Source organism: Lemur catta, chromosome 4 (assembly GCF_020740605.2).
Source record: "Lemur catta isolate mLemCat1 chromosome 4, mLemCat1.pri, whole genome shotgun sequence".
In the NCBI taxonomy this organism is placed as follows: Eukaryota; Metazoa; Chordata; class Mammalia; order Primates; family Lemuridae; genus Lemur; species Lemur catta.
Genome location: NC_059131.1, coordinates 67,512,211 through 67,538,418, shown reverse-complemented (window position 1 = coordinate 67,538,418; position 26,208 = coordinate 67,512,211). Strand labels below are relative to the sequence as shown.

Below are 26,208 nucleotides of genomic sequence, written 5' to 3'. Positions count from 1 at the left end.
CAGGACCCCAGACCATAATCAGAGCCTTTTTTTTACGACAAGAGGCCCATTCATCCTCTGTGGCAAACGTATCTTGCTCTTACTCTGTAAACCTATATCTTGCTCTTGCTCTATAAACCTATCTTACCTTTTCTCAATAAACTTCCATGCTTGCCTTGCCTTTGGTGCGTCTGGTCATTCTTCAGCCAAGAGCACACCAAGAACTGAGAACAGACAAGATTACCAATCCCAAATCCCAACAGAGAGGGCATTTCAAGAAAAAGGAGGAGCATATATGGTACTTTGAGTTATGCAATAGTGTGTATGTAAATATATAAGAATCAGTATAGGTTTAACATTGCATAATCATAAGGTGAATGCAGTGTAGGGAGGTGAGGGCAGTGGAAAGATAATGAAATCAGGGAGGTAGGCAGAAACCTTATAGTACTTGGTTTGACTTTTTCCAACAGACAATGAGGAGCCAGTAATGAGTTTGAGATACAGCCTTTTGGTAGCAATATGTAGAGTATATTAGAGCAGTTGAAGTCAGAGGAAGAGAGATCTTAGCAGGTTTCTAGCAAGAGACGATGGGAATCTGAAATAAGGCAATGTCAGTGTGACAGAAAGTAGAGAATACCGAAGAGAGACTTTTGCACACTGCACCAGGAGACACTCTCATCAACAGGAAAATGCGTGGAAGAGTGTCTAGCTAGCAACGAAATGAATAAACTACAGCTGTATTCAACAACTTAGACGAACCTCAAAATAGTAAGTGAAACAAGTACCAGAATACTGCATAAACATTAAACCTTATAAAGCTTAAAAACAATTTAAATATGTGTTAGCCATGCATATACGTGATAATGTAAAGAAAAAGGAAATGATGAATACAAACCAGGGTAGTGATTTCTTTGGGAAATGGGGCTTGACATGATGAGATTTATACATTTATATGTATTTATCTGTGTGTATAATATGTATAATAGATGCCTACACTGAAAGAACTAGAGGAAGAGAGAAAAAGGTCGCTTACAGACCTGTGATGACAACCAAGGATTGTGCTTAAATATAGTCTGTGTATTAAAGACAATAACCAAGAAAAGAAAGGCAGGAAATAATGTATTTTCGAGATACTCTGGGGATGATGGATCTGTGGCCTGCCAGACTCTTTCGCCTCAGTTGGTTTTAGATTCATTCTCCCGAGGCGATCGGCTCCAAGTGCTCTCCCTTACCCCCCATAGGCAGGCAAAGGGGCAGGAGCCTAACGAGCCCCGCGAGCAAGCTCGGCGCGGAGCCCGAAGCCGCCGGCCGAGCTGCGCGCAGCGAACAAGGGGGACTCAAGGGGCTTCCTGGGAGGGAGGCTCCTGGCGCAAGCGCAGTAGTGCGCCTCCCCGGCATGGCGCCTGCGCCGTCCAGTCATTGGCCGGTAGTGGCGGCGACTTCCCCTCAGGAAGCCGGGTCTCCTCCTCCTCCTCCTACCCCGCCTGTTCGGCGGCGGAGGCGGCGGCGACGGCAGCGCTTGTTCCTGCCTCTCCGCCACCTCCACCGGGGCCTAGCCCGTGGCCGGCGGCGTTGGCGGGGAGGGGGACACTAGTTGTAGACGCCCGCCCCTGCCTCAGAGAAGGTGAGTTCCCGCCCCAATGGCGGGGGCGGCCCGGTCTCCAGCCCCTCAACTCCCGCGGCCCCGGAAAGGCTCCGCGCGTCCAGCTCGCCGGGCGCGCCCGAGAGTGCGAAATGGCTGACAGGGCGCGGCCGGAATCCCGCCGCGCGGCCCCGGGCAGGGGCGCTAGGGCTCCCGAGCGGAGCGCGGAGGGAAGGGACGTCTCAGCCTGCCGAGGAAGCTGAGGTCTGAGGGGGAAAATGGAGGCGGCCAGGCAGAAGTCTGTGGACCTGGAGCGTCATGGAAGGGGAAGGGAGGTCGATAAGGAAACCCCCAGACTGAGGGGACAGAGATGAGGGGGAAAAATCCTAAGACACAGAAGAGAGTAAGTCTCCGTTTGGCGAAATTGAACATCCTGGAAAGTGGAGACTAACCAGTAGGATGCTTAGGGAGAGGCGGAGGTAGGAATTGGGGAGAGCAGGACGTAGCTCGGGAACTGGAAAGGTGCTTGGACGCCCGGGGAAGAGAAGAGGGGGTGAGGGCTTGGGAGGACCACTTTGGAGAGTTTTCCTAAACTTTTGAGGATGGGGCCCTGTAAGACAGGCTTCTAAGATGACAGGCCCGCCTTGATAGTGTTCTGAGTTTGAATACGAATCTATCCGTGTCAAAGATAAAGCCGGACATTTAGATGGTGAAAAGAGAGTTCATTCCGTAACTACTGACAGGAGGAGAAAGCTGAGCTCCGTTCGGATTTGCGCAGAGGTGACCGGGCGCTCTAGAGGGAGAAGGAGGGGGAGAGAAGGGCTCAAGTAGAGTCAGGGAGGCGAAAAACTACAAAGGGTTGGGCAGTGTAAATGCAAGCGGGCCGGCTGTGTCTGCTAGCCGGGAACTGTCTAAGTTAGGATACTATCTGACCCGCTCCTGGGAGCCCGGGCCCCTATCCTTTCCGATTACATTTCAGAGGAATGGCATTCAGGTCCTCGAGAAAGACACTCCAGGGTTGTGAGAGATACACACACATCTCATAGGGACAGAGGATTCGCAGTTGTGAGCCCTTTTTAGTAAATGCTTTAAAAAAGGTAGGTCAGGGGCCTGTCATCTGGTGTGGGCTAGAACAAGCAGTAAATTCTTTTGACAGCCCAGAGCTTTTCCAAACAGGAACTCAAAAACTCAAAATGGGGGTGGGTTGCCTCAGGGACCTGGCCTTAGGCTGCTAGGGGCCATGTTAAATTTTCGTTAAGTCTCTTCTCACAGGGGTTTGGAAAGTTTTTACAGTTCTCACCAACACATTTCCCCTAACACAAAAAGCTATTTCTTGACCATCTCAGTCTAAGAGTTCTTACAAGTACTATTATATATCTGCAAACAGCCTTCTTGTTGCAAACTGAAATAACGCTTTGAAGCAGTTTTGGAAATTATTTTAGATGGTAATGCTTGATCCCACTGCAGAAGATCTAAGTAAAATATTCAGCTATGTTCAGTTTCATAATTTTTTGAGTATTTGTCGTGTTGCCTTACGTTGCTTTTCATCTTCAGAGTGAAAGATGATGGAAGCCAGAATATTATAGAATAATTTAGATTCCTTTTTCTAGGAGAGACACCCATAAATATAATAGACTTAAAAAACTAATTTCTTTCTCATCCTTTTTGCTAATATATTGTATTTTGTGTGTTATTCTATAATATTTTACACAGATGTCATTTCACATGATGCTAGCAATAACCATTCTATGGCACTTTAAGGTGGCAAGATGAAAATACTGGACTGGTAATAGGTTATAGTGCTAATATCTCCATTAGTTGTATGACCCTAAGTTCCTAACTTTTTGGACTTGAGTTTTGCCATCTCTGTGGTGGGGGAATTGGAGTAGCCTGGTGGTTCTCAGCTACAGGTGATTTTGCCCCCCAGAGGGTATTGGAACATTTTTGGTTGTCACCACTGGGCAGGGAGGGATGGGAGACAATCATAACTCCAAAAGACAAAATCCTGAGTGTTGAAATCCCTAAAGTCTAAAATCCTAAAAAATCACAATCCCAAAAGATCTACGTCTTGAGAATATAATTCTGGAAAAAATAATTTTAAAACTTTTAAAAAATATTTACATTTTAAAAGGGTATTTATTTGAGAAACATGACACAACGGAACACTTCACAGGCCATTTTATACAATAAAATAGGCAATGATAACATGTGTTTTTGCAGACACACAGGTATGCTAATCACAGTTGCTTGGGTATAACCGTTATGAGCAAATGAACCTTAATCATAAAGAAATAGGTCAAAAAGGGAAATGTATAAATGCATATCACTATGGTTGGTAATTGTGTGCACCCAGCTTTATATTGTGGTTACCTATAATACCATGACTGCCCAGGAGTTTGAGGCTGCAGTAAGCTATGATTGCACCACTGCACTCCAGCCTGGGCAACAGAGCAAGACCCCTGTCTCTGAAAAATTTTTGAAAAAAAAATGAAATGCTGTGACAAACAACCTAAGTCTTTAGATGAGATCGGTCAAACATTGTGGTAGGTCCCCATCACGTGTATAGTCACCCAAGAGCCTAGATCTCAAGGAATTTTATCTTTCACAATTGCAGATGTACAAAAAGGACATCTCTTCATTTACTGAGGAAGTTTCAATGTTTTTAGGTATATGCACAACGCGGACATCAAAGTCAATGTTAGGATAATGCACTTTTATGAAGTCAGATTTGCAAAAAAATGTATAAAACAAATTAGTACTCTCTACAAATCTCTGCACAGTTTATACCTCCAGTACTGGAAATGATGTGAAGATGAAATACATAGCATAGTGAACTGTAAAAAAATAATGGTGATAATTTAAAATGGTGAAAAGGAAAAAAAAATTTGACATGAAAAACTGTATAAGAGCTGACCTCACATGATTCAACTACCTTGTGATTTTGATTTTGGGGATTTTAACATTAGGAATTTTATTTTAGACTTAAAGGATTTTGATCTTTCAGGATTTCAACATTTGGGATTATGATTTAAACCGAGGAGAGGGCCGGGCGTGATGGCTCATGCCTGTAATCCTAGCACTCTGGGAGGCTGAGGCAGGTGGATCGTTTGAGCTCAGGAGTTCAAGACCAGCCTGAGCAAGAGTGAGACCCCTGTCTCTACTAAAAAAATAGAAAGAAATTAGTTGGACTACTGAAAATATATAAATAAAAAATTAGCCGGGCATGGTGGTGCATGCCTGTAGTCCCAGCTACTCAGGAGGCTGAGGCAGTAGGATTGTTTGAGCCCAGGAGTTTGAGGTTGCTGTGAGCTAGGCTGACGCCACGGCACTCTAGCCTAGGCAACAGAGTGAGACTCTGTCTCAAAAAATAAAAAAAATACAAAAATAAATAAATAAACCCAGGAGGGACATGGTGATCAGGTGGCAGTGCTATTGGCATCTAGTTAGTGTAGGCTAGAGATACTACATACATCCTAAAATGCACAGGACAGCCCTACACATACATCAAAGGGTCATCCCACCCAAAATGTCAGTAATGTTGAGGTTGAGGAACCCTGCACTAACCAAACCCTGAGGTCCTTTACAACTTTAAAATTGTGAACTGATTTAGCAGTTCTGTTGTTGGTACTCTTTCCATGACATGGCTGTATGTTAGAACAGTAATTCATAAAACATCAAACTTTGACCTATAATGGCCATCAGATGACATCAAAGAGTAATAAAATCTCTGTTGAGTTAGGGTTGAGACTCCTCACTAAGATTTGGAAAACAATATAATTGTTACCTTAAAAATTACCTATTATGGCTGGATGCTGTGCCTCATGCCTGTAATCCCAGTACTTTGAGAAGCTGAGATGGGAGGATTGCTTGAGGCTGGGAGTTCAAGACCAACCTGGGCAATAGAGATCACATTTCTACAAAAAATTCTTTAAAAATTAGCCAAGCGTGGTGGCATGCACCTGTAGTCCCAACTACTCAGTAGGCTGAAGCAGGAGGATCACTTGAGCCCAAGAGTTAGAGGCTGCAGTAAACTATGATCATGCCACTGCACTCTAGCCTGGGCTCTCCAGAGAGTGAGACCTTGTCTCTGAAAAAGAAGAAAATTACCTCCTGTCGCTTTATTTCAGGTAAATATCCTTCATTAACAGTTAACTGCCACTTGACAAATGGTAAATATTTGATATGTCACCCTTTTTAAAACACTATTAGGACTCAATATGGTTTTATTTTAGATATTTGTAAAAGCCTTAAATAATTGCCAATTATGATAGTGGATAAACAAGATTAAAAAAACATGGGTCAATACTTAGCCAGTATCTTTTATTGTTGTCATTAGGAGATTCCTCAAAATATCAAAGAATTGCCATGCTTCCAGTTATTACAATTTCACTCTCACTTTCAAAATTCTTATAGGATCATTAAAATTGATTTGAAGAGCGTTTGCTAATCCATTTTCACCTACATGTATACGTTAACAGAAAAACCCCAAACTCTATAAAATAATTTAAAGAGATTTATTCTGAGCTGACTATGTATGACCTCAGCTTGGATCACATGGCCTCAAGAGGTCCTGAGAAAATGTGCCCAAGGTGGTCAGGTTACAGTTTGGTTTTACACATTCGTAGAGATGGGAGTTACATATAAAATCAAATCAGTACATGGAAAGTGTACATTGGTTTGGCCTGAAGAGGTGGGACATCTCGAAGCAGGGACTTTCAGGTTATAGGTGGGTTCAGAGATCCTTTGATTTGTAGTTGGTTAAAGAAATAAAGCTTTGTCTAAGCTTCAGACTATTTTAAGTTAAGGAAGTCTGTTAATCAGAGACAAGCAACTGTACATATACACATATACCAGACTCAAGTGAGGACTCAGTGATCTGTTAAGTAAATTGATGACCTGCAGGTATGTTTTAACCTTTGTCTTGCATGGCCTTAGGTCCTGTTAATAATTTAATATCTTACTGTCACAAAGAATAACTCCAAAAGGGTGGCAGCATAACAGCTTTGTCCAACCTCCTTTCTCCATTTCATGGCTGGCAACTCAGTTTGAGGTTTTTATCAAGTCTCATTGGCCAAGACAGGGTCCATTCAGTCACCTGGGGGGCTTAAGATTTTTATTTTATCTCACATATAGCACCCATAGAAGAACTTCTCTGTATTAGGCTTGATAATGAGCAAATGTCAGTAAGAATTAAAAATTGTCAAGGAGGAAGATATAGAAGGTATAAGGTTATAAATAGGAAATTGAGATATTAGACTCAATCACAAAATCCCAAAGAAGTGCCATGTAACCAGACTTATATGAAAAAAATATACCTACTTAGAATTTATGGTCATGGTGTCAAGATTTTCCAGGACACTTTGTAATTTATTCAGTGAAGTTTCTCACGTTTCTGACAGTTAAAAAAATTGTCACCAAGTAATGGTATTCCTGAGTAATCATAATAAAAACAGAACTGCAACAAACAAAAATTCTTGCTCATCTACCTCGTTTAAAAAAAAAATATTGACTCAGTTTTAGAGTTAAGGACACTTCTGGCTACTTATTAAGTTATTAACCCATTTAAATAGCAATTGCCTAAAAATACTTTCCTTTGTTTCCATGATGTTATGCAGAAATTCAATTCAAATGACATAAAATCTAGCGAATAGCCCTTCTTAGGTTTATTCAGAAAACATTGATTGAGCTCCTACTATGTACCAGATACTATGCTCAGTACTAAAGACCTACAGATGAATTGGGCCAGCCCTTTTAAAAGGCTTGATAGTAATATTAGTGAAATTAGGAAGGAAAAAAGGTAATTGGGGAAAAAAGACAGTTTTAAATATGGATTAGACTCCTGAGTTATCAGTAATTCATTGTTTTGTATAAATATGTGCTATGCCCATAACATGTTTGCTACAGGCACACCTGAGCACGTTGTGTTGTAAATGTAACATTGGCAGTAGGGAAGAATGATTGGGGAGGAGGATAAAGTCTAGAGACTTTAAAGATTATTTGTTAGTTTCAGATCTGCCTTTATTAGATGTCAATAAGTGAAAATATTGAGTAAGCATATTAAAATGACTAAGGATTGCCCCTACTATATTCATCACATATGTGTTGGAACATGAACATTGATATTTCCCCCCCTTCTTACAGACTTGTTCACATTACTAACCTGTTGGAAGGAATGACATGCATTTGATGGCTTTCTGATACAGGTTATCTGCCCTGCATCCAAGTAAAACTAATTTCACAAGCATGATCCCTGAGCTAACTAGCCGTAGAGTACTTATGATTATTGACATTCAAAGACTTATTTGAATGTCACAAGACCAGCCTGAGCAAGAGTGAGACCCCGTCTCTATTGAGACTAGAAAAATTAGCTGGGCGTCATGGAGCCTACCTGTAATCCCAGCTACTTGGGAGACTGAGGCATAAGGAGCACTTGAGCCCAGGAGTTTGAGGTTGCTCTGAGCTAGGCTGACACCACAGCACTCTAGCCCAGGCAACAAAGCAAGACTCTGTCTAAATAGATAGATAGATAAACATGTAACTAGTATTCCCAATTAATGATTTTGTTAATTCATTTGTATTTTGCCATTGGAAATATGCCATAGTAAGTCCTTGATTATTTTTATGATTGTTGTATTAGTGTGAAAAAGCTTGACTGTAGCAAAGTCTAGATGAGACTCTAATCTCATTTCCTGAAAAGGCAAGGTTAATAACTAGCATTATAGCTAAGAGTATTAATGATGCTGACAGGCACAGGGGGTATTTCTAGCACAGTTAGGTTCTCTGAAAACACCTTGAATTGAGTTTGACCTTTGGGGGGAAAAAAGATTCAAATATGCCTTGGCAAAGATAACAGAATCTGTTACCTAGTGCTGTGCTCTGCTTAGTCTTTCCTAAGATCATAATAGTGTAAAATTACAAAACTCCCTAAGAGCAGAAACAAAACAGGGATGCCCATTCTTACCCCTTCTACTCAGTATTGTGTTAGAGCTCCTAGCCAGTACATTCAGGCAAGAAAAAAAAGGTTTACAGATCAGAAAGAAATAATACTGTGTTTATTTGCAGATGATATGATCATCTATGTAGAAAACCCTAAGAAATCTAAGAAAAGGCAACAAGAATAAGTGAGTTTAGCAAGGGTATAAAATACAAAAGTCAATATACAAAATTAATAGTATTTATAAATGCTAGCAAAACAATTCAAAATTGAGATTTTTAAAAAAGATACTATTATATTAAAAAGCATAAAATACTTTTGGACAACTTTAATAAAATACACTGAAAATGACATAACATTGCTGAGGATAAAGGGTGTAAATGATGAAGAGATAAAAATGTCTCCTAGTATTTATTTCTTAGTGAGTTAGGTTGAAAGTATAGGACCATGTCATTAATTTGGTGTATTTATTAGAGGAGAAAATGAAGTAAGCTACTTACACCCAAAACAACAAATTAGCATCTAATTTTGCTTAAAAATTTTTCTCTTCAAAGATTAAAGATGTTTAATAAACATCTAAAAACCCATTATGCTGTATTATGTTTAAATGCCATGTCACAACACAAATCGTGCTGTAAGGCATGAAAATTTTTATTAGGTTTTTCATTCAAATTCAGTGGATTTAGTCACCAAACATGAGACTTTGTTAAAAAACATTTCATACAGTGCAATTCAGCAATGTGCTAAGAAGGTACTTGAAGTTTAATTGGCACATTTTACTCAAACATTAAATAATGACCTTTTTATATCAAATGGAAGTTTTAGGACTAGAGTTCAAAAAGCTCATGAGTTTTTAAAATAAACCTGAAACTTGAAATTGTTTGTGTGCGTGTGTGTGTGTGTGTGATCAGTCTCTTCAGGCTATACTCTCTAGACCTGGTGTGTGTGTGTGTGTGATTGGTCTCTTCAGGCTATACTCTCTAGACCTGGGTGTGTGTGTATGTATGTGTGTGTGTGTGTGTGTGTGTGTGTGTGTGTTTGTGATCAGTCTCTTCAGGCTGTACTCTCTAGACCTGGGTGTGTGTGTGTGTGTGTGTGTGTGTGTGTGAGTGATCAGTCTCTTCAGGCTATACTCTCTAGACCTGGGTGTGTGTGTGTGTGTGTGTGTGTGTGTGTGTGTGTGTGTGAGAGAGAGAGATTGGTCTCTTTAGGCTATACTCTCTAGACCTGGCTGCAAGAGTTCACTTGTGTCTGCCTATAGATTGCTTTGGGCAAAATGATTGAGATTGAAAACCATTGCTGTAGAAAGAATAGTTACAATTTAGGAGGGCATTTCACATATCTTTGAAATACCAACAAAATGGAAAAATAAGACTTTAGTATGGTACAAATATATTTAAATAATCAGACCCAAAAGAAGGAGATTAGTGAGGAGTGGAGATGCAGAATTTGACTTTGGAATAAACTCAGATTCTGTCAAATTCTTAATTCTGATTAACCCCATAGATTGCTAATAAATAGATCAATCCTAGATGCAAGAAGAAAGTGGATTCTTTGTAGCATGCCATAGGATTAGAGTTCAAAAAGCTCATGAGTTTTTAAGATAAACCTGAAACTTGAAATTGTGTGTGTGTGTGATTGGTCTCTTTAGGCTATGCTATCTAGACCTGGCTGCAAGAGTTCACTTGTGTCTGCCTATAGATTGCTTTGGGCAAAATGATTGAGATTGAAAACCATTGCTGTAGAAAGAATTGTCTTGCCCTTGTACTGCTCAAAGGTTTCACCAATCACATAGATGAAGGCATAGACTGACTGCATATAAAAGCTGTGTATGGGAGTCATAGCAAATGTCAAGATTAAAATAATTCAAATTTTAAAAAATTCTCCTAGGAAAGGTGACCTAAACCCATAACAAGATGAAGTATTAATTCCTGCATCAACAAAAAGAAATCAGTGAACATAAGTATCAGATGGGAAAAGATAGCCAATGTGGGGGAAGAAATGCTACCTCCAGGATTTTAACAATTATAAAGATCAACAGAAACCAGTAATATGGGCTGGGCGCGGTGGCTCATGCCTGTAATCCTAGCACTCTGGGAGGCCAACGCGGGTGGATCATTTGAGCTCAGGAGTTCTAGACCAACCTCAGCAAGAGCAAGACCCCGTCTCTACTAAAAAAATAGAAATTAGCTGGACAACTTAAAATATATACAAAAAAAAATTAGCCGGGCATGGTGGCGCATGCCTGTAGTCCCAGCTACTTGGGAGGCTGAGTCAGGAGGATCACCTGAGCCCAGGAGTTTGAGGTTGCTGTGAGCTAGGCTGACCCCATGGCACTGTAGCCAGGGCAACAGAGTGAGACTCTGTCTCAAAAAAAAAAAAAAAAAAAGGAAAACCAGTAATATGATACCTATTTTTTTAAAAAGCTAATGCTAAATAAAATAGTAAGGATAGAAATAGTGTACAGATCAGAGGAAGAGATAATTTCACTGTATTCCACAATAATCACAGTCTATGTTCTTCAAAGTGTATAATGCTACAACCTTTGCAATGAGTAATCACTATGCAAATGAATAGAGGTAATGTCAAAATTTTCTGAGGAGAGATTTCTACAAATACCTAGAGTTCACCACCAAGCCTGCCTTTTCTCTAATGATTCCTGTTGCCCACAATGTGCACTGAAGTTTGATACATATACAGTTAACTCAAGTTCCCAACTATTTTAATTTGTAAGGAATTTCAAGGTATATAGAACATCTACAAATTATTTAAACACAGTTTCACATAGAGGAATTGAACGCATAGAAGAATGGGAGAGGAAAGAAATGGTGTGAGAGATTATGAATTTGATAGAATCTGGATTTATGCCGAAACCAAATTCACCATCTTTTTGAACACTTAATGCTTCTCCACTCCACTCCCTCCCTCCCTCCCTCCTTCTGAGGAATGACAACAACAGTAACAATAATAACTCTTACTCTTTGTTACTCTCTCTTGCAAAGATAACTTTACCCAGAATCAAAGCCTCAGAATCACCTATGCTCCTCCTGTCTTCCTTCTCTCTGCTTTCCCCAGCTATCACAAATTCCCTTCATTCCACCTTTAGACTGTCTCTCATATTCTTCTCTTTCTGTTTCCTCTACCACTCTGGTGCAGCCCAATAATCTCTTGCCTACAACAGCTTCCTAACAATATCCCTATGTTAAGTCTCTTTTCTTGCCCTATTGACTGCAGAATTAAATCCAAATGCCCAAAGAAGGCCTATTATGATGTGGCCCCATTCTACCTTTAGTACTGTCTTTCACTACCTTTACTTATATCTTGTTTTATCTAAGGCAGAAAAGCCTTTTCTAATGCCCTTCTTTTCCCCAGAATACCCTTTATTCATTTATTTATTTTCTCTAAATTGACCCATCTCTTAAGGGTAAATTTGAAGTCCATTCTTCTCCACAAACCCCTCAGCAAGAAGACGTTATACCTTATTTTTCACAGCACTTAACACATTTTTGTCTTGCATCATAGTCCTTTGCATATCATTTCTACAAAATTGTAAATTCCTCTATATTCACATTTTTCTTGTTCACTTATCATTCCCAATGTGGGAAACAGCTGTGTATATTTAAGGGAAAGAATTGAGATAAACCAAGGTTGAAGATCTGACTCTATCAAATAACACACGTGGCAAGGTATTTTAATTTCTTTGAATCCCAGTATCTAAATTTTCAAAATATGGGAAATTACACTTACCATGCAGAGATAAAAGACTGAAAGAATATTCTATTGTTTGCCTTACAGTAGGTATTCAATAAATGTTCAACTCTTTTTTCCTATCTCTTCCCACAGTACCCACCAGAGTACCTTGAAGACAAACTCAGTGAGTAGATAAAGTTCCCAAAAGCATGGAGAACTTGAACTAAATAGTGTTTAGGAATTGAAAAGTGAAGAAATAGCTTTGAAAGAACATTATACAGCTAAATTAGACATGACAGGGCTTGAAAGAAAAATTGAGATTTTGAGCTTGAGAAGAGAGAGGAAGATTAGTGGGTAAAGGAATTAAAGGTGACCCCAAGTTTCTTAGCTCAGCTTACAACATTGCCGTTTAGAAATGGGAAGTCTGGTATTAAGGATTGAACCAGGAGGGAAATAATTGTTCTATTTTAAGATATCTTGAGCTTCTAAATGACTAGTCCTCAGTAAACTTTCCATCTATGCTAAGTTTTGGTTATCACCGAAAGACAATATTTACCTGTTCTTATTAAAGATTTTTGATAGAAGAGTCAATGTCAGTTTGCGTACATTAATTCTCAATCAATAGAAGTTCTGAAAACCTTTGTAGTTAACCTTTTTACCTTACTGATCTTAGAGTCAAATGTAAGTACATTATATATTTTAAAACAACTCTAAAATAATTGAGAGATACTATGTATAACAGAGATACATTGTTAAGTATTCATTAAGTCCTTTATAAAATGTTTCTGATTTACAGTTCCTATGTTGAGCACGTAATATTTTTAAGTAAACCTTATTAATCTATACACTGGTACTGAAATTAAGCTTAGTTTGAAGATCTCTAGTATAACTTAAATATTTATAAAGTTTTCAATTACAAAGTCATATGTTTTGTAAAAATTAAAACAATATAGACATGTACAGAAAGCAGTGTGTTAAATGTTTTCCCCTACTCATTTCCTAACCCCATTTTCCATTTCCCAAGCCCCATTAAGTTTAATGTATATCTTTTCAGAAATTTTTCTATAGACATTGAGCTAACACACAAGATCAGATTGTCAAATCAGACTCATATGAATCAATAATATCAGCCATTATCAAGGTTTACTAATTTCAAGGATACAGCAATCAGGAGACTCAAATGAAGCAGAGAGATGCCTAGTACATGAAAGATGGCTCCTCAGACTATGTTTTTCCACATTGGATATGTATCTCTGGCTCAGAATAATAAGATTTCTAAGTGAAGTTTATAGGATCACCTCACACAGTGGGAATGTTTACATTGTGAATCATCTGCATATTATGCCCCACCTCACACAGTGGGAATGTTTACATTGTGAATCATCTGCATATTATGCCCCACCTCACACAGTGGGAATGTTTACATTGTGAATCATCTCCATGTTATGTATAGCATATGTGCATTCTTCAAGGAGAGATGCCTCCTAGAATCTGGGTTTATTCACTATAGTTAATCCTTAGCCAAGGACATCTTGCTAAGGGTATTTTAGAGATAAGGTCTTTTCCTCCTAGCAAACATCATTAGGCTCTACAGGCATATATGAGCTTAAAAGTAAAAATACATAAAAATTTAAAATATATATCATTAGGCCTTTTACTCAAAGGTCCAGATGTCACCTGCCTTCTTCCTTCCCCTATTCCTTATAGTAAATACATATGTATATATTTAATCTGGGGTTGTATATGTTGAGTTATTTATACTAAAATTGAATTTTATGATTGGTAGATCAATTGACTGATATTTTGTATACACATCTGTATACACATCTGTATATGTATGTATGTGTGTATATATAAATGGAGAGAGAGAGTTCCCCATATATATATAGAGAGAGAGAGAGAGTGAGAGTTCTATGTCTTGTTTTCTCCCCTTAATATAGCATGGACATTTCTCCATGTTAGGACGTGATTCTAACTCAATTCCTTCAAGTGGCTGCACAGAAAGTGCAATTTTGATGTTACTTGATTGGCATCCTATTTGTAAACTGGTAAATTTCTATAAAATAAATTTTAGCTGTTAGGAACTTTAGATTGAAGTGTAGTTCTGAAGTGTAAATGTAGTAGTAATTGTGGCATAGATTAGTTATTATGGTGAGAAACACTTTTAGCAAAAGTTGTAAAAGTTATTGTGTGAATATGACTGTAGTATTGAAGAGCTTATCTGAACCTTATTTAGTGAAATATGTGTGGTTGTGTTTGTACCAACTTTGGGAGAAGGTTGCCTACCGTGGGTAAAGATGGTTTGTGGTTCCTCCATGTGATTCTCAGATAACATTAATGGTGTGTCTAGAATCAGTGACTATCTTAAAATGGACTGTGTTTCTTGAGATTGTTCATTTTAAAGCATAAAATGCCAAGACTGGATTTCTTAAGCCCAGCTTTTCTTTATTAATATCCCAGATCATTTGCGTAAAGTCCAGTCCAGTTACTGGGTATCCTAGTAACTTTTCCGTCAGAATGGCATTTTCCAGACTAAAAATATGTTAACATATTAGAGTCTTACTGTCTAAATGTTTTCATAGTAAAATCGCCTTTTTTTTAAGAGTCATGGTCTCATTCTTTTTGCCCAGGCTCAAGTGCAGTGGCATCATCATAGTTCACTGTAACCTCAAACTCCTGGGCTCAAGTGATCCCTCCTACCTCAGCCTCCCAAGTAGCTAGGATGACAGGTTAGATGCTGGGAAAATAGGCTAAGAGACGTGAAAGGTTTCAGGAGTTTTGCAGGGCTTTGCCTTGAAGGAATCTGTGGACATGTTAGTTCACAGAATAGAAGCTGCTTCCAACAAAGGAGGCATTGTCAGGACATTTGCAAAGCAACGTTTCTTCTTTGCTGCCAGCCATCACCTTGAGTTTTTTTGCAAGGCAGGAGCTCGGTTTGGGTCCTTAGCGGAAAAGCTGATTAAAATGCTTGCCCAGCAGATAATGTGCAGCTGGAACTATCCTAGACTTCAAGGGTAGTCCTGCTTCACTCCTGACTACATGTCTCTGTATTTAGAAGAAGTAGATTAGAGAAGTACACAGACTCAGTGTTCTCATTTTATACAGTTTATTTTTAATTTTTATGCTCAGCTAGGTCTGTTTCTAACTTATGGCTTAACATGCTTATCTTAGAAAAATTTAAGACCATCTAGTCTTGTAGACAGAATTAGGTAAGGTTCCCCTGGAAACCTCAAAGTATGCGCTGTACACATAATTCTTTAACAAAAGACAACTATTTGCTATAACAATAAATACTGATGTGGGATTTCAGTTGGGGCTTCACAGCTCACGGGAATGCTGGAGGACCCCTGACCACCCCCCCATTACTTAAACTGCACTTTGTCTCTGTCTCAATCATTTCTCTGTCTATATTATTTCTTTATTGCCTATTATTTCCAAATCCCTTGCGACAATACTGCCTTGGGGCCTGTTTTTCTGGGAAAGTAGCTAACTTCTGGCAGTTAGGCCCAGGTAATTGTTTTATTTTTTGTAGAGATGGGGTCTTGCTATGTTGCCCAGGCTGATCTTGAACTCCTGGCCTCAACTGATCCTCCTGCCTCAGCCTCCCAAAGTGCTGGGATTACAGATGTAAATCACTGCAACTGGCAAAATTGCCATTCTAGTGAGCAAAAAAGTTATTACTGTAGACTTGCAAGCATTCAGGAAATTAAGATTTGAGATGTTATATGAAATGATACTAGTTAAAGATTAAAAATATTGCTTTAAATGTTTAATATAATCTTCCGTCTTACCTCCCTTTATTTTATTCCTAGATACTGCAATTGAACGAACAAAAATTGAACTTTTTGCAAAAAGTTCAAAGATGTCCGTGAGTAGTGTTACAGTTTGAATAACAAAGGATTTCATATTATGAGGTAGGTTGAAAATAAAGAGACTGTGTCCTAAAGTAGCTTTATAAATATAGCAGGTAAACTTCATGTATGTCATCTGAGACCTGGATGAGCAACTGGATCTTATCTGTCTCTGCTAGGTGGGATGGCAAAAGCGCTAGAGACATTTACTTAAATGAAACATAAGACCTGCTATACTTTTTTAAAGAACTCATCTAGTTTTCCCCATTGGTAACCTTGTCAGAAACTGCATTTTAGTTCATATGTGGTTGAGATTAAAATACTGTCTTGTCTTGGCCTTGAATTGAGAGGACTTGGATTTAATTCTCAGCTCCACCATTAATTGCTGGGCAAGTCACTTTTACCTGAATATGTTTCTTCAACATGCAAAATGGGAGTGGTTATCTCTGTCATGCCATAATTGTGAGAATTTAAGTGAAATCAAATATGTGAGTGTGTCTATCCTAGTCTCAGTCTTCAGGGCCCAGAGATATCAGGTTAATGAAAAATAGTCAAAGGACTCTGTGATAACTTGAGTTGCATTGAAATTTTAAAAATAACTTTCATAGGATCATGAAGTGATATTCAATGTAGAAAATACATGAAAACACAGAAAATAAAAATTATTCATAATTGTGCTCTGAAAATGTTAGTTTCCTTTTTACCTACATTGACATTTTATTTACTCTTATGTGGTTGGCTTTAAATTTATTCAGAGATTATTTTCTGTTATGGCGCTAACCCATAAGGGTTTATTCATTCTCTAACTTAAAAGAAGTCTGGAGTCAGGCAATGCAAGGCTATTATGACAGCCCGTGACGTCATCAGAGAGGACCCAGGCATTTTCTGTCTCTTTGCTGTAAGCCTCTCCCTTCCTTATGTTCCATGATGACTATTTCAGCTCCAGGCATGGTATCTTCATTCCAGCAGCAGGAGGGAGGAGCCCTCCTGGAGCCCTACACAGTACCTCAACTTTCTTCTTACTGACCAGAATTTATTCAGATGGCCACATCTTGCTTTAAAAATGGCCATAAAATGTAGTCTTTTAACTAGGCACATTTCCTAAGGTTTGTTACTCAGGAAGAAGAAAAATTATGTTGGGAGGCAACTGGTAGTTTCTGTCACAAGCAGGAACATGAAAATTATTGAGTTCTAAATCATAGGATTATCTCTACTGAAGCTGATACTTTGATTTGAAAGCAAGTAAAACTCTATTTGTAAACTCTTGGTTCAGAGCAAATATATTAAAACTCACAAGCGCTATTTTTAAATTCAGATGTATAAATTTGGGATAATTTATTCATAAAATGCTATGTATTTTTCCAGAGGAAAAAAACATGCTGAAAAAGTTAGCCTTTACAAGCACAGAGAGACAAATATCATACAATCTCACTTATATGTGGGATCTAGAAAAGTCAAACTCATAGAAGTAGAGAGTAGAATGATGTTTACCAGAGGGTGAGAGGGGACAGGGAAAGGAGAGACGTTAGTCAAGGGTACAAAGTTACAGTTGAATAAGTTCTGGTGTTCTATTTGCCCAGCAAGGTGACTATTGTTAATAATAATGTATATTTCAAAATAGCTAAAAAAGACCATTTTAAGTGTTCTCACTGCAAAGAAATGACAAATATTTCAGGTGATAAATATGCTAATCATCCTGATTTGATCATTCCATACTATATACATGTAGCAAAACATCACATTGTATACCATAAATATATACAATTATTAATTAAAAATAAAATGAAGCTATATAAAATATATTATAAAAAATAAAGTATGTTTAAACATTTAAAAAGTTGGGCTTTATTTTCAGATTTACAAGAAGCAAAATGAAGATTTTCAGATGATTGGTCTATATTGATAATATAATTATAAACTTTGAATTATTTAATCTTTATAATAAGATTGTGTTTGGTTTCAGGTGAATAGGAGTGGAGTATTGGACAAAAATAGATTTTGTAACCTTTGCATCTTGGTTTTTAGCTCCCCAGATATTGCATAGTTTCACTATTTGGGAAAAGCTCATGCTGAAAAACTGAGGCACTGAGACAATTTATGAGTGAATATGATCAGATTTCTCCACCAAGTTCTCAGCCTGATAAGGGTAAGTTTCCATTCACCTCTTTATTCATATCTGTGCCATCCATAGGATGGGCTTCTTTCACATAACATGATGTCTTCAAGGTTCATCCATGCTGTAGCATGTATCAGTACTTCATTCCTTTTTAGTGCTGAATAATATTCCATTGTATGAATATACCACATTTTATTTATCTTTTTTTTTTTTTTTTTTGAGACAGATTGTCACTTTGTTGCCCTGGCTAGAGTGAGTGCCATGGCATCAGCCTAGCTCACAGCAACCTCAAACTCCTGGGCTTAAGCAATCCTACTGCTTCAGCCTCCCCAGTAGCTGGGACTACAGGCATGCACCACCATGCCCGGCTAATTTTTTCTATATATATTTTAGTTGGCCAGCTAATTTATTTCTATTTTTAGTAGAGACGGGGTCTCGCTCTTGCTCAGGCTGGTCTCAAACTCCTGACCTTGAGCGGTCCACCCGCCTCGGCCTCCCAGAGTGCTAGGATTACAGGCGTGAGCCACCACGCCCGGCCTATCTTTTTTTTTTTTTAAACAGTCTCACTCTGTTGCCCGGGCTAGAGTGCTGTGGCATCAGCCTAGCTCACAGCAACCTCAAACTTCTGGGCTTAAGCAATCCTACTACCTCAGCTTCCCGAGTAGCTGGAACTACAGGCATGCGCCACCATGCCCGGATAATTTTTTCTATATATTTTTAGTTGTCCAGCTAATTTCTTTCTATTTTTAGTAGAGACAGGGTCTCACTTTTGCTCAGGCTGGTCTTGAACTCCTGAGCTCAAATGATCCTCCTGCTTCAGCCTCCCAGAGTGCTAGGATTACAGGCATGAGCCACTGCACCTGGCCCATTTTGTTTATCTATTTATCAGTTGGTGGACGTTGGGTTGGTTATTTCTACTATTTCTACTTTAAAGCTGTAATAAATAGTGCTGTTGTAAACATTTGTGTACAAGTTCTTGTGTGGATATAGGTTTTCATTTCTCTTGGGTATAGACCCAAGAGTGCAGTTGCTGGGTCATGTGGTAACTCTATGTTTAACATTTTGAGAAACTGCTGACTTGTTTTCCAAAGTAGCTGCACCATTTTACATTTCCACAAGCAGTGAATGACAGTTCCAATTTTTCCACATCCTTGCCCATATTTTCTATCTATTTTTGAGTATAGCCATCCTACTTGATGTGAAATAAAATCTTTTTATTATCAAAAATTTTCAAACATACTCAAAAGTAGAGAAAATAGTATAATGAACTCTCATGTAGCCATCATCTAGTTTCAACAATTATCAACATTTTTAAGATCTCAAGAAACTTTTTAAAAACCACTTTATCAAGGTATAGTTGGTATATAATAAACTGTATGCATTTAAATAGGTTTAGACAGACGTATATGTCCATGAAATGATCACCACAATCAAGATCATGAGCATACCCATCACCTCAAAAAATGTCTCTTTGTGATCCCTCCCTCCCACCTCTTCCCTGCCCCATCCCCAAGCAACTACTGTTACTATAGATTAGTTTGCATTTTCTAGAGTTTTGCGTAAATGGAATCATATAGTATGTGCTCTTTTGTCAGGCAGCTTTTACTAATACTACTCTGAATAGTAAAAAATAATTGTAATTATTTGTAATTATTATGAGATTCACCCTTGTTCTTGTATGTATCAGTATAGATCAGTCCTTTGTATCACTGATGGTATTTATTCCATTGTATGGCTATACCACTGTTTGATTTAATCCATTCACTTGTTGATTGACATTTGGGATTCCTTTTTTTACGGGGCTATCACAAATAAAACTACTGTGAACATTCATGTACAAGTCTTTGTATAGACACATACAGTCATGCATCACTTAACAACAGGAATACATTCCAAGAAACACATCATTAGGCAATTTTGTCATTGTGTGAACATCACAGAATGTACTTACACAAACCTAGACAGTATAGCTACTATACACCTAGGCTATATGGTACAGCCTATTACTCCTAGGCTATAAACGTGTACTACAGCATGTTACTATATTAAATACTATAGGCAGTTAAAAAACATGGTAAGTATTTGTGTATCTAAACCTATCTAAACAGAAAAGTAACAGCAAAAATACTGATGAAAGATAAAAGATAGTACACCTGTGTAGGGCACGTTACAATGAATGGAGCTTGCAGGACTGGAAGTTGCTCTGGGTGAGTCAGTGAGCGAGTGGTAAGTGAATACGAAGGCCTAGGACATTGCTAAACGCTGTTGTTGACTTTATAAACACTGTTCAAGTACATTTATGCTATACTAAATTTATTTTTTTTAATTTTTCTTTCTTCAATAATAAATTAACCTTAGCTTACAGTAACTTTTTACTTTATAAACTTTTTAATTTTTAACATTTTGACTCTTTGGTAATGTCACTTAGCTTAAAACAACACATTGTACAGCTGTACAAAAATATTTTCTTTCTTTATATCCTTATATTATCAGCTTTTTCTACTTAAAACAATTTTTTTTTTTTACTTTTAAGCTTTTTTGTTAAAAGCTAAGACACAAACACAAACATCAGCCTAGGCCTACACAGAGACAAGATCATTAATATCACTGTCTTCTACCTCCACATCTTGTCCTTGGAAGGTCTTCAGGGGCAATAACGTGCATGGAGCTATCATCTCCTAGGATAGCAATGCCTTCTAGAATAACTCATGAAGGGCCTGCTGTTTAACAGTTAACTTTTTTTTATAAGTTGAAGAAGTATACTCTAAAATAGTAAAAAATAAGCAAACCAGTAACATAGTCGTTTATTATCATCTTCAAGTCTTGTGTATTATACATAGTATGTGCTATACTTTTATACAACTGGCAGTGCAGTAGGTTTGTTTACACCAGCATCATCACAAACACATGAGGAATGCACTGCACCAAAACGTTACTATGATGTCATTAGGCGATAGGAATTTTTCAGCTCTATTATGAGACCACTGTCATATATTCAGTCCATAATGATGCAAAACATCATTATGCAATGCCTAACTATATCTCCTTTTCTTTTGACTAAATACCCAGGAGTAGTATAACTAGATCGTGTGGTAGGTGTATGTTTAACTTCTTACAAAATTGCCAAACTGTTTTCCAAGTGGTTGTACCATTTTACATTCCTACCATTTGTTTCATATCCTCACCAACACTAGTATTATAGTCTTTTAATTTTAGTCATTCTAGTGAATGCATGGTGGTATCTCATTGTGGTTTTAATTCACATTTTCTTTTCTTTTTTTTTTTTGGCTTAAACGATAGACATTTATTTTTAATAGTTCTGAAGGCTGGGAAGTCTGAGATCAGGGTACTAGGCATGATTGGATTCTGGTGAGGGCTATCTTCCTGGCTTATAGATGGACATCTTGCTGTGTCCTCACATGGTAGAAGGAGAGAGTGAAAGTGTGTTTATGAGTGTGGGGGGGAGCCACATTTTCTTGATAACTAATGATTTTAAACATTTTTTTCATGTGCTTATTGGCCATTTTTATATATTCTGGGTTTTGTTTTTTTACTTTTCTTGAGACAGAGTCTCGTTCTGTCGCCCTGGCTAGAGTGCAATGGTGTTATCATAGCTCAGAAGTGTCAGTTAAAATATTTTACCCATATTTAAGCAAGTATTTATCTTATTTGTTGTTATTATTCTGGTCAGAATGTTTTATACTATTTAAGTTGAATAGGAGCTAAGTTTTCTAACTCACCCAATTAGGCTTCATTGAGATTTTTTTAAATCTCAAATTTCTAGGAAAAAAATAGCTGATCATTAGTGAGACTCTAGAATGCTATGTCAGGCTTATTTGTTTCTGTTAAAGGGAAGAAATGTTCATTCCTACATGGCATATACTTCCTAATTTTTGGAGATAAAATATATCACGAAAAACATCTAGGGCATTATCATCTCATAGTAAGTACATTGTCTGTTATATTTGTACTTACGCAGGATTTGAGATGGGGGAAAGAAAGAGAACCAGGAACAGTGCTGCCCATCCCCACGAAAAAGAATCAAACAAGCAAACAAAAACTTTAGTCTGTCTACTCTTGGATTTCTTCTGAAACATTTCTCTACATCAGTCCTGTCTCCTCTCGGCTTTCACCTCTATTACTTCCCTTAACCCTCTGACCAGTACTTTAAGAGAACAAACCAGAAGGCATTCTAGAATGCTTTTTTCACGAATCAGAAGTAGTAGAATGAAATCTAAGCCCTATACAGAAGATACAGAACTCTGTTCCCTCATCTTCCCTCAGGAAGTTTTCATCTTACAGCTGAGTTCCTAATTTCCAACATTCCCAAACCATTTTACAAACATCCTTTTATTATTAAGCCTTGTAGTACTGTAGTCAGGTGAGTATGTGTGTTTATTTTATTTTGCTTGAGTAAATTGAAAATTTTTAAAATCCAATTACTTCTCTATTGTTTCTTTTAGAAAACTTCTCTTAGAAAACAATATGCAGGAAACTGATTAATCAGAACTTTAGAAATTATCTGAACATTCAGATCAGGCCACCTACCACAGATGTGTGGTTCTTACGTACATATCCCTACGTGTCTTACGTACTCAAGCCCTGTGACAGCATCCGATATGTCACCTGCTTTCTGCTCTCTTTCTCCCACTTCTCAGACGGGTAGTTACTTGTGAGTGGCCTGGGTGGTATGTAACTATCCTGATACTGCTTTTTGGCATATAATGTCAGGCTATTTAACTTTTATGCTGAAGTAGCTTTTAATTTGAGCTTCTTTGTTTTTTGAAGTTCTTTTCAAGAGCAAAGGAAATATTCAGAACAAAATAATCGAGTAAGAATTTTCTCCCATCTTTTCTGCAGAGAATCCCTTTTTGTCAACCTAATGAAGCATTCAAAGAAGACATATGACTCTTTTCAAGATGAACTTGAAGATTATATTAAAGTACAGAAAGCCAGAGGCTTAGAGCCAAAGACTTGTTTCAGAAAGATGAGAGAGGACTGTTTGGAAACCCATGGGTACAAAGAAGAGGTTGATTCCAGACCCATGTACAGAATGCTTGATCAAAGACTCCCATCTGAAACCGTCCAGACCTACCCAAGGTCACGCAATATTTCACAAACAATGGAAAATCGGTTACCTCCATGGTTACCAGCTCATGACAGCAGGCTGAGACTAGACTCTCTGAGCTACTGTCAATTCACCAGGGACTATTTCTCAGAAAAACCAGTACCCCTGAACTTTGGTCAGCAAGTATATAATTGTGGCTCAAACAGTGCAGAATCTGGAGTTCATAAGCACCTCTCCTCAGGTAACAGTACTAGTGCTTATCAGGCCAGTCATACACAGACACATCAGAAGAGGAAAAGGCACCCAGAGGAAGGCAGAGAAAAACCAAAGGAGGAACAGCCCAAGCGTAAGAGGAAAAGAAGTTGTGAGGAAATGGATTTAGACAAACACAAAAGCATCCAAAGAAAGGAAACAGAGGTGGGAAAAGAAACTGTACAGGTCAGTACAGAAAAGCTTAAAAATCGAAAGGAGAAGAAAAGCCGAGATGTAGCCTCTAAGAAAGAGGAACGTAAGCGTAGAAAAGAGAAAAAGGAACAAGGCAAAGAAAGGACAGAGGAGGAAATGCTTTGGGACCAGTCTATCCTTGGATTTTGAAGCTTTTTAGTTGGTTCTCCCAAAGTTTAATTGAAAAAAATAGTTGAGGAGCTTGGTTTTATGGTGTTTGTGTTCATACCACTTTTCTTATGTGAACAGGAACCTTAACTTATAACAAAGGCCAAATGAACAAAGTATTTAGTATGCTTACTCTCCAACACAGAAATTACTTTTCCTCATTTTCTAAAAGCATTATTACACTTTTCTTACATATAATGTAATTTCCCTTAATGAGAGTGGTTCTGCTTTTATTCATCAAATTGCTTTGATGGCAGGATTTATTTTCCCTTGAGAGGTTATTTATTTTAAACTGGAGGAGTAATAGACTTTGCAGAATCTATTTCTTGATTGGGTTTGTTATAGTTTTGAACTGGGTATTTTTATGTTCATTGGTTTTCTCTATGAAGCAATTTATTTTTTTCCTTTGTTAGATCTAACTTGCAGTGTATTCTCTAGGTTGGGAAGTGGAAAATGAAATACATTATAATAATAAGCTTAGGTTACATATAGTTTTAAAAGTTTCAAAGAATCTTGATACAAAATCAGTTTATATTCTGGAAATGTTTATAATAAAGTATTCTAATTTCTCCATGTTTTTCTGTGTCAATATTCTGTCCCCATTCAACAATTATTTTCTCTTGGGAAGAGAAGAGCAATAACTGGGCAGTTTGTACTTAAGAGGCAAGATCTTTTGGGTAGGTCACACTTTAAAGTTGTAAAAATTCCTAATCTATTATACCTTTCTTACTCATATGTGAACCCAGTTCTTAAGGTAGAGATCTGACTGACCACAATTTTTTCAAATAGTTGAAACTGAAGAGAGAAGAGTTTATAAGAAATAAAACTCCGTTAGATTGTTCTGTCCTGGCCAGTGTTTTCATTCTAATAATCCCCCTTTTTTTATGATAAGCATTTCAAGTATTTGAGCATCACTGTTTTGTTACAGAAAGAGTGAGGGTCTGGGAATCTGAATCTCACAATTTAGTCTAAGCTGTGCCACCAAATTCTTATGTGACTTTGGGGAAGTCACTTAACTTCATTATCCTTATTATCAAATATGACTAGGAAGACTGACCTCTAAACACACTTTGGATAACAAAAAGATTCTGTGATATGAAAATTATCTGCATTCTACAGTGTTGTGCCACTACAGTGTCTATTATAAGGTTAACTTAAAAATTATTTTGCTAAAATTATTTTTACCACAATAGGAAAATAGAAATGGAAATTCACAAACCAAAGTTATCTGCCCTTCCCATTTTTTATTCTAAAATACAACTTTTAGCTTGGAAAGATAAACACTTGATAAAAATCATTATTACTTTAAGCTTTTATTAGCATGCCCATGCTCTGACTCTTCCCATGTGTGTTTACTAATTTTATATGTCAACTTGACTGGGTTAAGGGATGCCCAGACAGCTAGTAAAACATTATTTCTGGGTGTGTCTGCAAAGTTGTTTCTGGAGAGATTAGCATTTGAATTTGTGAACTGAGTAAAGCACATGGCCTTCCTCAGTGTTAGTGAGCATTATCCAACCTGTTGAAGGCCCAAATAGAATAAAAAGGCAGAAGAAGGGCAAATTTGCTGTCTCTTTTTTTGCTGAGACATCCATCTTCTCTTTCCCTTGGACATTTGTGCTCCTGGTTCTTGGGCCTTCACATTTGAACCAGGACTTAAACCATCAGCCCCACCCCTACTCCTCTCAACCCCCAGTTCTCAGGCCTTCAGACTAGTCTGAATTACACCACTGACTTCCCTCATTCTCCAGCTTGCAGACACCAAATTGTGCCTCCATAATCATTTCATGTGAGCCAATCCCCATTACACACACACACACACACACACACACACACACACACACACACTTCTGTTTCTCTGGAGAACTCTAACAGGTTAGATGGTGACTTTCTAGAAAGGGAAGAGGTAATCATTAGAATCTACCATGGAATCACCAAGAATAGAAAAATTATACTATTCCATTTCCTTGATTATTTAATCCTATCAAAAAGGAAATAAACTTAGTGATATATTTGCCTACAGGCAAGACATGTAATAGTTTTTCTTGAGATTTGGACAAAATGATAAATAGGGGCTAAAGAATAATATGATTAGATTTATAATTGGCTATGTGACTAGTCTCAAAGTGAGTGAGTAGCTCCCCAGATCAACTTTTCTTCCATGGCACTGATAGAGTAAGATTATTTTGTGCTATTATATCACTCCCCCTGTTTTTAACATGTCTGGTCTACTGGTGAAAAGAACCAAAGTAGAGCATAAGTAAGCTGTGAATTATCAGTCACAAAAGATTATCTTTTCTCTGAAAACCCCAAGACAGTATAGTCTTTTTTGACTGATACTTACAAAACAAGGTCAGCTGAATTGTCAGCATTTTC

At 37.8% G+C, this 26,208-nt stretch overlaps 1 protein-coding gene across 1 annotated transcript; it reads left to right on the top strand.

Moving 5' to 3' along the window:
- The first annotated feature begins 1,375 nt into the window (after window positions 1–1,375).
- On the top strand, window positions 1,376–24,405 carry KRCC1 (lysine rich coiled-coil 1). The gene is given in 6 exon segments (XM_045550630.1): window positions 1,376–1,433; window positions 1,436–1,706; window positions 18,062–18,119; window positions 18,122–18,182; window positions 22,811–22,814; window positions 23,013–24,405. Coding segments are annotated over 6 exon segments (1,254 nt in total). The 3' UTR covers window positions 23,815–24,405.
- The last annotated feature ends 1,803 nt before the right edge of the window (window positions 24,406–26,208 follow it).